The sequence below is a fragment of the Rhizopus delemar genome, genomic scaffold, assembly GCF_000149305.1.
Source record: "Rhizopus delemar RA 99-880 supercont3.5 genomic scaffold, whole genome shotgun sequence".
Taxonomy (NCBI): Eukaryota; Fungi; Mucoromycota; class Mucoromycetes; order Mucorales; family Rhizopodaceae; genus Rhizopus; species Rhizopus delemar.
In genome coordinates this window covers 1,856,679-1,870,005 of record NW_027137831.1, presented here as the reverse complement: position 1 = coordinate 1,870,005, position 13,327 = coordinate 1,856,679, and the positions used below count along the sequence as shown (strand labels likewise).

The window sequence follows — 13,327 nt, the reverse complement described above, 5'->3', positions numbered from 1 at the left end:
ATAAAGAAGCAAAGTGAATTAGACAAGTAGATGTACTTTTATTCATAATAATCACTTACGAATGCTTGGCAAGTATTAAACTTTAAATTGGGAGAAAAAATATTAGATATGTAAAATGAGACATACAGAAGTATTCATGTTTGGTATTGAAAGATGATAAGCTTATCTATAAATGATAAAACACATTTAAATGAAAAACCTAAGCTCCATGCTGAGGAGAATCTTGTTCTGCATTTAGTGAGACCATATTGCATTACATGATCTGAGGAATTTGATAAGAAAAGGAAGATGTAAAAACAAAGCATGGATTGGCTAGGACTCGTGCGCATATGAATAAGCTTTTAACCTTGGTTAATATAAGAAAAAAGTAAAATAGATGTGATTTGCATTAATAAAGCAAATTAATCAAGCAACAAGATGTTTAGTCAAATAGAAGCTAAAGATAAATAATACTGTCTATGATTGCACTATTTTTTGTAACTATGAGTGTCCAATAGGATTAGGAAGGACTTTGTTTCGGTCTGGGGAAAATAAAAGAGGAGCACGTAGGTAAAAATTGATTGCTAAAGCAGTTACGAGTAAAAGACACAACACGCCTGGACCGTAAATATCGTCAATACGAATAGACAAGCGACCTGTTCTTAACTGGAACGCTCTTAAATGAAATCGAGCTAAGGCATACCTAAGATCAATGAACATTATAAGTGTCATTTCAAATGGGGGTATTAAGTTAACTTACATGCAAACCAAAGAAGAGACGATAATAAAAAGGGCACCTACAAAACGAGATATTCCATCGCCATCATTTAATAAATTCAGTGCAATTGTAAGCAAGATAGCACAAAACTGCAACCAACTCATAAAGGTACGTTCGTTTGAAAAAAAGGCCTTGGGGTCTAATTTTCTGAGGGTTCCTCTTCTCGAAGGTTTTTTGAATCCTCTTTCTAGCGCTGAAGGTGTTACCGACAAATGCTCCTGAGCCATCTCTTTCTGACCCCTTCTCTTATCTTTGAATCCAGAAAACATTTTTGTTACCACATTGCGCTTATCCATACTTTCTGATCCTCCATTAACCTGCGTTCTGTCTGGAACATCTGATGCCAAGAATGAATTGCTATTTTCTTGCTTGAGTGTTTCATTATCCAGCACCGGGTCCCCAAGCTTCTCTATAAATTTGGTATTATCAAAAGTCCAATTAAGCGACGTTAAATTAACCATTTCTCGGAACCTTTCGGCTGGTTCACGTTTATCTACACCTTCGCTTTCTCCATTAGCAGACATCAATGAGCGTCTGTGATGTCCGTTGAATAGTGCTTTAGAGCTTTGTGATCGTGACAAGCCCACACTAGGAGTAGCGGTTTTACGAATGTCATATTTGAGTTCATCCACCCAAGGAGGTGAATCTGACACATAGTTCTTTAATAAAAAGCCTATTCCATGAACATATTTAGAGAACTTTGGAACTTCATGTACAAGATGACTATTTAACAGAGCGGATAGCCAATCAGGAGTTTGTTGACCAAGATGGCTTTGTATTTTGATTTCTAGAACGGCGTAAGGAAATCGTATGATATCATCTTCGTTAACATTGCGAAAAGGATAATCAATACCGATATCAGATCTACGCCAGTTTATGTTTCCATTATTATCTTTAGCCCTTCTGATTTGTCCATCTAAATGATCCTCACGGATAAAGGTCAAGTTGGAATCTAGACTGATCCTCAACTTTTGATCTCCAGGAAATTGAAACGCTGTACGATTATAGAATATACGACATATAGGCTTTAGATTGCGGCTCAAAGTCGATTTCTGAATTCCCTTTGCCACAAAGTAACTGTTCTTTATGATGGTACTGTTCATCTTTTCTTTACTTTCAAGATCCTTTTTAAAATTCTCCGCAGTATAGAGGCCGCTCATAAAACGATTGACTTGCGTTTCCTTCAATTTAAACCGATCTTTGACAGATTTGTCATCCAACCATTCTGCACGATGTGTCTTTCTTTCGATGTAAACATCATTGTTCGTTTGGTCGCTTTTTCCATACCATCGGATTCGAATTGTTTCTGCTCCTTTGTTTCGATTCAATCTTGCGTGATAGTTGTCAAGACTATTATTATCATAATAAACGCTCGATACTGCTGCGTCAGAGGCTTCATATGGTTTCTTTTGATTAAAAACATGAACTGGTAAATGTAATAAAATGATTGCTTTGACTTCTGTAATATGGTCAGGATGTACCCAATATTTGTTTGTTGCTCTTTCAAATGCAGTCTGATCGGCTCCTTCACTGCAGGCAGAAGGATCGTTCGCGTACCATGGTATGCCTTGTCGACGGCAAATGTCATGCATCTTGGATATTTTGACAATCAGGACATCAAAACGCTGCTTGTCCAAAGGAAATGATTCCATAGTTTTTTCAAAAAAAAAGGTGTGTAGATTATGCGAAGTGTGTTCGTCGTGCTTCTTGATAATCTTCTGAAAACCTACTAGATTTAGTTCATGAAATTTCGCTAATTCATCAGTATCTACAAGTATCTTGGCAAGCATGTCGGCAATATAATCAAAACTGACAGATTTCTTTTCCAATAATATATCACAATGGTCAATACGGCGATTGAGTTGTTCAATGCCCATTTGTACAAAGCGGTATACCTTTTTAAGTTCATGTTCAATGAGGCTAATAAATTCGTACTCATGCTTATCAGTCCATCTGTTTTCTAATTTGCTTTTTAAATAAATATTGAGCTTTGCGTATTGAATATACGAGTCTCTCCAAGGTTCTTTGATTCTTGAATTGAGCTCAGACGAGAACTTCATTTTTTAATGTGATTGATAATTGATATGTACTGTTTGTGTGCCGCTGTATAATTGATGGGAGAGAGGAAGAGAGGTCTCGGGAGGGTAGAATAGAAAGACAATTAAAAGAAAAAAAGTTATATTAATATCGTATGGAATGAAAGGAAGTTTTGAAATTGACCTAAAGGAATAATATCCAATAATCCAAACACTTTACTATTTTTTTCCAATTGTTGTTTTAATATATAATCAAGTATTAGTTAGATATTACAAAAGCCTACTACACCAAATCTATATATCAAGGTGCATGTTAAAAAAAAGAATTTCTATTCTGACATACTCATTCAAATAGAACAGTTTCATTAATAATTTTAGCCTACTTTTCAAAAACTGTATGCAGTTGAATCAAATAAATCTTCGTCACAGTATAGGCACATCGCAACAAGGTAATTATAATAAGTATTAAAAAATTAAGTTTGCAAGCTTTAGTGCCTAAAGGTATCAGTGACTTTTAAGAAACTTTTTGTTTCATTGTATCTAAATCTCGTAAACTGGAACTCAAAGCTACCGCGTTCATGTGTAGATGACGAAATGTTTGCTTATCTTTTATACTAGCGAGCAAGTATCTAGAAATTCCTCGATTTACTTGTGTGCTGAGCACATGGCAATCAAGAATACATGAAAACACTCTTTTCCTATTCATGCATTTATTTCTTGATTTGGTCAGTTCATTGTTTCCTTTTAAATGCTTTGTGACACCTTAATTGTAAAAAAAAAAAATAGAAAGTACAATACAGTTTATATAATACAAATAATGTGTAAATAAAAAATAATAAGATGGGGTTCTTATTAAAAGTAGTTATCAAAACGTTCATTTCTGAGTCCTCCTCGGCCAGCGTCAGGAACTCTTCTTAAACTATTTGGAAATCTACCCAATGGTGAAGGCGGTGGAGGTGAAGATTGGTGATTATACCTGTTATCTCCAACTGCCCTATCATAGTTCCTCGCAGTAATTCTTTCATTTCTAGGATCTTCTTCATAATATCTGCTTGGTCGTGGTGGTGGTGTTGAGGAGTGTGTAGATTGATGCTGAGAATTATCATGAGAGCGCTGAAAAGGCATATTTGTCCTCTCTCTTTCATAATTCCTGTTGTACCCATCCTCACTTCTAGGACGATGCCTGTTTTCTAAATAATCTTTGTTGTAATAATCGCTATAGTTTTCTTTTGTGCTATATGGACGACGAGTGTATTGTTGATCTCTTACAGGTGGACGATGATAATAATCAGGTTGACGACTATCAGGTAATGAGGGTTGACGAAGCTCCTGACGCTCTCGCTCTCGACTAGATAATTCTCGTTCAGGGTTTTCTTCCCAAAGCTTTCTTCGAGAAGGGGTTCTTAATGGAAGTGTAACCATACTTTCTGTTTCTGTAATCATCTGCTTAGGAATGCGGTTATCAAATAACCAATTTGGCAAAGGCAAACGGTTTTTCTCATAATACTCTCGAAGTATCCTCGATACATGCGTCTCTCCTTCCCAATCATCTTCATCTGACTCTAAGTTTATAAAGTAAATAACTAATGAATGTATATAATGCGCATATTACCGGCTCCTTTATCGTCTTTATTGGGGATTCTATCAGCCATTGTTTGAGTTGCTTGTAGTAATTTGCCCCATAGTTTCCCGCTTTGTTTTGATTTATCGTCTATAACAAATTATATTAATATAAGGTTATAAAATATGTTTTGTATAGAGTAAATTACTCTTTTCGGCTAACTGCTTCCATTTTTCATTTTGACGCACTTTCCCCCAGAGTTTCTTTCCCGTTGTTGAAGATCCGTCATTAGCTCCTGGTAGATTTTGAGCAAAATTGTTAAAATAAACAGACTCTTCCGCATTTTCTGCAGTAATAGGCTCTGTAGCGGTCTTTCCTCTTCGAGACAACCACCTGTTGACCGAGGAAGAGGAAGCCTCTGAGGGACTGCTGTTTTCAGTATAATTTAATGGTAGAAGAGGCATAACAGGTTTGTCCACTGGTGTACATTTGTGACGAGCAGGATACAATCCAACATCATTTCCACAGTCTTTGCATAAAACAATCAGTGTGGATACTCTGTAGTCTACTACTTGAGCACCCATGATAGTAATAAGAAACGAAAAAAAGGAAAAAAAAAAAAGAATCGTTTGAGTTGTACACAATTTAATGACCGAACCACGAGGATCATCTTTTGTGGTACGAATTTCAAACTTCTCTCATTCGAATAAAAGGACATGAATTCAAAGTAAAAAGCCAAAAAAGGAAGAATTGTAGGCCCATTTGTTAGAGTCCAATAATAATATTCTTTTGTTTATCATATTTTCATTCCATTTATAAAAAAAGAGATTACTTATATCATAAATAAAAATAGTTTAATAAAGTCTAGATTTTATTTATTTCGTGTAGCATTTAACAAAAAATTAGTGCGAATTTCGCTGCAGTCAATACGATAAATAAAATAGTATTGTCGATTTGAGTTAATCATATTTATTTGCCATTGTTTCTTGAATAAACACGATGAGAAACACTTTTTCTATGACGGTAGACGAGACAGTTTTCTGGATAATCATGGGATTGATGTTTATGACCCAATGAAAGATGTCTTGTCCCAAGTTACTGATTCAAACATTGTAGTTAGAGTTATTGAAAGGGACTATAACAGCGGAAGTAGTAATATAAATATCTATCAAGTATTAGGCTGTGTCCTTGATAGTTTCAGTGTAATTATAAATTAGATTCAGGGCAGGAAGTAAGAGACGTGCTACTTCAACTATACTCTCAGGCATTTTCAAACGAGGGGAGGTGTACAATAGTCTCATAGAGCTGTGACAAAATGACATTACTTTTGTTATTATGTATGTTCCTATTATTTAAAATAGCGTTTAATATGAATTTAAGCTTACTTTATTATTGCTATCGTACAGCTAATGTTAACTGCGAACGTTTTTATATTGTTAGATATAATTTTTGTATTGATATATAATACGAGAACAAAATCTTTTGGTCATTTTAAGTTTTCAGCTTCATTTTTTGTAGTCTTTTTGTTCCACTTGGCTCATGGTTTATCAATCTGATTTCAACGCAGTCCAACTCGGTCGAAAGGTGCTTAAATATGATATCAACATAGTCAGCAACTACTTGCAGCTCTACTTTATCAATACTCTAATCCCCTTTCTCAAATCTTTATTGTAACTTGAAGTAGTGTTAGTAGAAATTCTATATGAAAAAATAATTTAGAAATGCAAATGCAGCATTAATACTTACGCCTGGGTTGTGATCCTACTTCAGTTGTTTGAATCTCCGTCTTTATTTCATTCCCCCTTAAAAAAATCTTTTGTACCTTTCTTCTATCTCTTTAATAATAATATCAAGCAGTAAAACGAACAAATTAACATTAATGGAACTAAATACATTCATACCGGGTAACTTTCCTATCATGAAAAGATCATTCATCTTTAATTTGATTGTGAAGCTCTATTCATGTTTTGATGGCAAAGTGTAGTTGATAAACATGCTACTTGATGTCTTTATGAAGCTTACGATTGGTTAAAAAAAAAGACGCTGCTAATAATAATGTTTCAGTAAAAAGATAACGATTGATCATGTCCAGATTGAGATATCTGCTATTTGTGAAGCTTTTGATGAATCAATCAGTATATTATTGTGTCATTGGCGTATGAAGAGAGCATGAGAGAAGCACATGAGATCAAATAACAAAGCTGTTAATATACAATGAAGAGTGTACAAACAAATGCTATAACCAGAGTTGTTTTGAAGGCAATGGTTATGTTACCAGTTTCGATTCTTTTGAAAACGAATTCCACAAAAAGGCTCTCTTGTTTTTCAGTTACTACTATAAACAAAAGACAATATATCTAATATTAGAGAAAAGATGTTGCTTTATTACCGATATCTGTATTAAATCATATCATAATCAGTTGAAATCGTATCACTTTAGTCGAACTAGAAATATTCGTGTGAATAGAAGTGTTATATTCTTTCAGGAACTGTATTATTGGATATCGATAAGATGCTGTGCACACTCAATTTAGCATAAAAAGAATGTTTCTCGTGAAGAAAAGAAAAAAGCAGATAGTATTGATATTGACGAGTAGTCGGTACACTCACTAAAGATAGATAATGTGAATTGTTTGATTTTTATGCCAACATAATTTAAATACTCCTTTGAAATAATCTTTTAAATGTGAATCACTTTCTAAATTTGCTCTCAATTATATTGTTATTTGTCAGAATAACTGTCTGTGTACTTATGCCTTGATCAACTTTAGTTATAATAGCAGATCTATCTTGTTTCAAGAATAAAAAAATTTCTTACACTAGAAAAATTAGTCTATCAGTTTTAATGAAGAAGCAGTAATTGATTTAGCTGATAATACCAGTCTGGAATCACAAAAATCTGATAGCAATAATGCCTCTAAAACATTAAGCAAGTTTTCTTTCATTTGAAAAGTATAAGAACAATACTTAAACTCAGAATGACAGAAAATTTAAGTAGAATATGTATATAATAATGCCATTTCACCTAACTCCGTTCATAATAGACAAAATTAAATACTCTCTCCAAGACTGCTCAAAAGTGAGGAGGGGGTATTTAAAGGCATCCATATACCATATTGACTATAACTTGACATGAAAATAAACATTCTATTCTTAAGTGGCAGCAGTAGTTCCCAATAAAAATCTGCTTTAGTTGCTATAATTGTAATTTTTTGTTTCCATAGTAACACTTTACATGTATATGAAGGTTAGAAATTGTATTTTTTTTATCAAGAAAAAAAAAAAAAAGAATGTTAAATCATAACCCTTCTTTTTTCACATTGGCATCGGTTCAGCTTATCCTCACTGTTGTTGTTGCTTTTTTTCTAAGTCTTGAAAAATGCGTGCTCTAGCCTTTTCATATGCCGTCTGTCTCTCTTCCAGCGTCATATTCTTTCTATCAGCAGTACCGTTTTTAGATTGATCTTCACCTGCAGATGAAGATGACCGTGAAGATGTACTTCCAGGCCCAGTAGTGCGACGCATAATTTTAAATTGTGGCATTGATGCTGGGTTAGGCTGCTCTCGTCCTTCTGTCTTTTCATTCATATCGATATCTAATAAACGAACTAAAGGCCTTTTTTTTTTATCAAACAACAGCTGTTAGTTTAAATATGCAAACAATCCAATAATCTTTACTTACAATTCAGTAATGACTGTTTTACAAACATAAACGCCTCTTGTTAAACTATCGTGAAAGTGATTCAATTTATAGTAAGGCGCCAGCTTATGAATCATGAGTCTTTGATATGAATTCATATTTGAGAAATCGAGCCGAAATCGTCTATAAAAAAGGTTATTAAAAAAATGACGTGTCTTTTTAAGTTTACCTTTTATCTTTAATAAACTCTTCAAGGTCTAATTCTAATTTTAATAAAAACAATCTTTCTTGAGGTTTCTTTAATAAATCCAATATAAATTCGTCTGGTTCAGTTGGAACAATTGCATCATTAAAGGGTTGCAATGCAGGAGTCGGTTGTTGCATGGTTGAATAATGAGGATTAGATATGCAAGCTAGACTTTCATTATTTACGATAGAAGGATAATATATATCGTATTGATTATAGTCATTTAGAGCGAAATGTGTGCTCGTTTGTTGTTGTGAATGGTTATTTTCATATTGGTAATTGTTGTAAGACATTATTCAAGATGAACGTGTTTTCTATTTGAAATTTAATCAAACTTATTTTTAAACTATCAATATTTTACCATAATTAATTCTATCTTCTTTAAAGCAATAATTTCATAAGGAATAAAACAACAAATATTCCTTTTTGAAACTAATGAAAAAAGCACACCTGTGGAAATGAATAGAAAAAAGAAAACTACCAATTTTTAGAAACAGTTCGCTCATTTAAAATTTCACTCAGATGCTGAACTTTGATTTGCAACATCAGAGAAATTGTCTTAACAGCTTCGGTTACTCCATCAAAAACTGTTTCACCTTCATTAACGTCGTGTTTCTACAAAAGAATACTTCTAGTTCTCCTCAATATTTTTTCAATAGAGCTCAAGAATGACGGGTATTAAGACGAATGGACAAATCTATAGTTCTATTTATTGATAGCTTCTTTTAGCTCATGAAGACGATAAATGAAAATGTTTATTCACAATCAGATTGTATCTTTGCATACTATATTGGTCCAGATCATCAATTACAGAAGGAACAAAACTCAAGCAGTGTTAACATTTGTTCCAACTTGCTCTGAAAAAGACGCTTTTGATTGTCCTAAACTTTTCACTTTTCACTGGTTGAGGATGTCTGCTTTAAATTCGATAAAAATCCTCGGCGACAAGTGTACCAAAGATCATCAACAGCATTCCTCTTTGCACAGTGACACGACTACTAATTAGCTCTTCTCTTCTAAATCAAGTGAATTGCATGTAAAAATTAGCTTGATTAATATGCACTACCATCCTTTTTAACATCTTCTCATCTACCTATGCCTTACAAGGCTCCATTATACAGTCAGAAGTTTTGTTCAAAAAATGATAATAAAGAATAATACATTAAAATAAAAAATTGTTTCGGTAAAATTGAATCCTGCATATTCATCGTCTTTTTTTTTTTTTTTTTTTTTTTTTTTTTTTTTTTTTTTTTTTTAAAAAAAAAAAGATTTTAAACTTCTTCACAACTAAACCATACGAGCCTCCTTGTTTTATAAGCTGTATCCCAAGCAATAGTCATTGTAAAACAGAAGATGACTGAAGCGTTGTTTAAGAAAGCAAAGAGAATAGTATTTCCACCCTTAGCTTTTATTATAGCTTAAACTCTATCGGACATATTATCAATATATTAACAACAGATATTTTGTCCAATGTTTCCCACTCAGCTTCACTTACTTCCCATATCTCATAGATACCTCTTGTCTTTGTTCACATAAAGCTGCTTTCAACTTCAATGTCTCCTCCTGTGCTCGATTAGGCTTAGGTTAGGCGATTGAAAGAGTCAAAGAAGCATTAGGCTTTCTGCTTCCTCTATGATAAGTTACAGTTACTTTGATAATGTACTTGGGATCGCTGGCATTCTGAAAAGTGAATCGTTCATCTATTCAATTTTGATGGTTAAGAATGCTGTCAAATCCCGATTTTAGGTCCAACATATTTATTCTACTGTCGTATGTCTCATAGATATATCCAGATCCGTGAGAAGTCGTACAAACCCACCTTTGCGTTTTACATTTGGGCTAAGGCAGAAATCGATGTGTACACTGGCATCTTGGCTGATTACACAGTGGTAGCACTATAATCTATTCACTACATTCTCCCTATTGCTTTGCCAAACAACATACCATCCAATGCATCCATATACACCATTGTTTACAAATGTCGGAAACGATAAAAGATCTTTTGTTGTTCCTTTTCAATAAGCTACCCGTTCGTAAGCCGTCGCTCTTCTCAACCAGTAACAACTTGATTTATTTGATGAGCTACAATATATATTATTCCACATCACCTTGGCCATTCTCACCATAATAAGTGCTTATCATCACTGCCACTTTATTCTAGAAATAAACTTCTTGACCAGTTATCCAGCCCCTTCACTGGTATGCTTTACACTTGCTGTTCAAAGATGTATTTCGTTATCATTTTCATCCTTAGTCTCTAGCGACTTTAGTCTTCCTTTTCCTCATTGATAGTGCATGCGTAAGAATGATATTTACAAGACATCATGTGCTCACAACTGTCTTAGTTTATAAATAAAATAACGGTTTAAAAAATTGGAAAGTCCTGTAGTAACAGCTTCATTAACGAAACACAACCAAATGATATTGAACTTTAAATCTCATTTACAAGAGCCTCTTGTTCCATTATATGAACCTCTCGTAAGTATTTCAGAAGGCGTAAACTATTATTGTTGAATATATGTCAAAATAATAACATTTACCTTATATAGAGAGATATAAAGAAGTGTAAAAGCTAATGCTGCGTATAGAATTTTCCTTTCTTAAGCATTGTATAAGTAGTAAAGGTGTATTAATGCTATTTTTCATTGTTATATGAAACCGATTTTTTTATACAAGGAATAATATGGTTTTAAATAATAACAAGTGTTTGAATCTAAGCATATATAAACTATTTTTAAAAGCAGCTCCAATAAATTACTCAGAAATTCTGGGAATAACCATTTCATAAATCAACCTAAGCAAGCACTTTCTTTTTTTCTTCTTTCTTTTCTTTAAAAAAATAATCATTTATCATACAAGTATGGAAGAAGAAATTTCAGAACAAAGACCTAAAATCAAGTGGGTTCCACTCGAAGCTAATCCTGAAGTAAGTTATTCAAACATAAAAAATTCATTTTTATTAATAAACGATAAAGATTTGGAACAAGGTTAGATGATAACAAATGTTTCGCGTATATATATTTTAACTCTAAGCCTTTATCATAGATTATTCACGAAAATGGTGTAGACCCTAAATGGAATTTTGTAGATGTTTATGGTATATTATATTTGTGTATGTTTTTAATTTTTATTCATGCAAAAAAAAAGGCTTTGATCCTGAATTATTAGCCATGATCCCACAGCCAGTTCAAGCCATAATTTTCTTATTTCCCATTACAGATATTTATGAAAAGTTCAAAGATGAAGAAGAGGCTCACTTGATAAAATGTGAACAGGCCATCAGTCCTGATGTAATTTTCTTTAAGCAAACTATCTCAAATGCATGTGGCATGATGGCCATTTTACACTCGATCGCAAGTAATGATAAAGAGTTGATCGGTAATAAACAGGTATTGTACGTCATTGAGCAACTTTTAAATCATTTTGTTAGGCCCTGGACTGTTTCATGATATCATTGAAGAGGCAAAAAATATGTCTATTGATGAACGTGTAGATCTGTTGGAGAATTCAAAAGAACTTGCAGCAGTTCATCAAACTGCTGCATCCGCTGGACAAACAGAGGTAAATAATGATAAGAAAGAGAACTGTGAACTGATGAGTAGGCTTATAGGCTCCCAATAAAGAAGAAGAAATTGATTTACATTTCATCTGTTTTATTGAAGTAGATAACCACTTGTATGAACTTGACGGGAGAAAGATACTTCCTATTAATCATGGCAAGTCCACCAATTTAATCGAGGTAAATAACAGATATATTTAACGAGCAAGGTATTAAATTATTTATTACAGAGCTCTGTTAAGGTCATGAAGCAGTACATGGAAAGAGACCCTGCTCAACAAAATTATAACGCTATTGCTTTATGTCAAACTGAAAATTAAAAATGCGTCCTATTTTTTACAATTAAACAATAGACCTTGTTTCTTGCACAATCATATATCATAACACTACTAAAAATAAGCCTTTGAAATATAATGTTACAGTGCACTATATGAGAGCAACTTTGTGTAATAACATAACTGTATATTTATGATTTACTAAACCACACAAAAGAAATACATATGAAAGTTCAGATCATGAGGCTTGTACTACAACTTGAGATTGATTGTGCCTTCATTTACTTGTTTAGCTTGCAATAAGCAATCATAAAGACACAAGTTAAACAGCCTTGTCATTATTAAATATGCATATATTTTCAATAAAAAACTTTCATCAAATCGTTTGAATAAGCATCTTTCCCCTTTCTTAGTAGTTTTCGAAAAAGCACCAAGGTTCTGAGTATAAATTGTGATAGAAACAACAGTTTCATGCAAATTAATACAACAGCAACTTTACAAAATAAAACTGTTTAATTATATCGTTTTTGACTATGTTTAAATTCAACTTTATATAAATATATACATTATGATTCGTTATATAAAGTGAGAGCCGCCTGATAAGCTAAAAAAAAAAAAATCATACGATCTTTTTTTTTCTACGCTAATTTTTTTCGAAGAAGCCTCGAATGCCCGAACGTTTCCTTAATCTTCTCCTTCTAATACAAGTTTTTTTTGATTCTTTACTATAAAGTACATCTAGCTCTTTTTGTATGGCTGTTAAATAATCTGCAATCTCCTCATGATTGTTATTATGGTTCAGAAAATAAGAGGGATCTATTTCTACTGTAAGTGTTGTGGTTGTTGAAGGCTCTTTTGGTGAATCTGGTGGCTGAAAGGGTTTTAAATCTGCCATGTATTTCATTAATGCTTCCTCAGCTAATTACTGTATGAGTTATCAATAAAGAGAAGTTGACAGAGTAAACTTACAATTATCTGTTTCTTCTTTTTTGATCTGACCAACTAGATTGCCAGCCATAAATGGCTTCGGGCTCGATAGTCCTAATAATGGACGGTGTAGCGAGTAAAAGGCATTAAAAGCAAGCTCAGCTATTGGGATATTAACAACTGGCATAAATGGTATTACTTGTGGTGGTGATAAATTTTTGGACACTTTTTTGTTTAGTATCTTATCTCCTTTATTATCTTTGACAGATGAAGAAAAACGTATTTGCTGTAAACAAGTTGTTCTCTTTAAACACATGAGGCTTTT

General features: G+C 33.1%; 5 protein-coding genes across 5 annotated transcripts; 1 reads left to right on the top strand and 4 right to left on the bottom strand.

Moving 5' to 3' along the window:
• Window positions 1-480: 480 nt before the first annotated feature.
• On the bottom strand, window positions 481-2,817 carry RO3G_07477 (uncharacterized protein; the record flags this gene model as incomplete). Its single annotated transcript, XM_067662067.1, has 2 exons — window positions 481-682; window positions 740-2,817. 2 exons carry the CDS (start codon window positions 2,815-2,817, stop codon window positions 481-483), a joined length of 2,280 nt encoding a protein of 759 aa, XP_067518168.1.
• An 828-nt stretch (window positions 2,818-3,645) lies between these two features.
• RO3G_07476 (uncharacterized protein) lies at window positions 3,646-4,938 on the bottom strand (the record flags this gene model as incomplete). Its single annotated transcript, XM_067662066.1, has 3 exons — window positions 3,646-4,355; window positions 4,406-4,504; window positions 4,563-4,938. 3 exons carry the CDS (start codon window positions 4,936-4,938, stop codon window positions 3,646-3,648), a joined length of 1,185 nt encoding a protein of 394 aa, XP_067518167.1.
• Window positions 4,939-8,032: 3,094 nt separating this feature from the next.
• Window positions 8,033-8,378, bottom strand: RO3G_07475 (uncharacterized protein; the record flags this gene model as incomplete). The annotated part of the gene is made up of 2 exons (XM_067662065.1): window positions 8,033-8,177; window positions 8,224-8,378. 2 exons carry the CDS (start codon window positions 8,376-8,378, stop codon window positions 8,033-8,035), a joined length of 300 nt encoding a protein of 99 aa, XP_067518166.1.
• A 2,723-nt stretch (window positions 8,379-11,101) lies between these two features.
• On the top strand, window positions 11,102-12,120 carry RO3G_07474 (uncharacterized protein; the record flags this gene model as incomplete). The annotated part of the gene is made up of 6 exons (XM_067662064.1): window positions 11,102-11,167; window positions 11,287-11,338; window positions 11,461-11,619; window positions 11,672-11,802; window positions 11,852-11,980; window positions 12,031-12,120. The coding sequence occupies 6 exons, from the start codon at window positions 11,102-11,104 to the stop codon at window positions 12,118-12,120; spliced, it is 627 nt and encodes a 208-aa protein (XP_067518165.1).
• Window positions 12,121-12,641: 521 nt separating this feature from the next.
• Window positions 12,642-13,093, bottom strand: RO3G_07473 (uncharacterized protein; the record flags this gene model as incomplete). The annotated part of the gene is made up of 3 exons (XM_067662063.1): window positions 12,642-12,679; window positions 12,802-12,993; window positions 13,045-13,093. 3 exons carry the CDS (start codon window positions 13,091-13,093, stop codon window positions 12,642-12,644), a joined length of 279 nt encoding a protein of 92 aa, XP_067518164.1.
• Window positions 13,094-13,327: the final 234 nt, after the last annotated feature.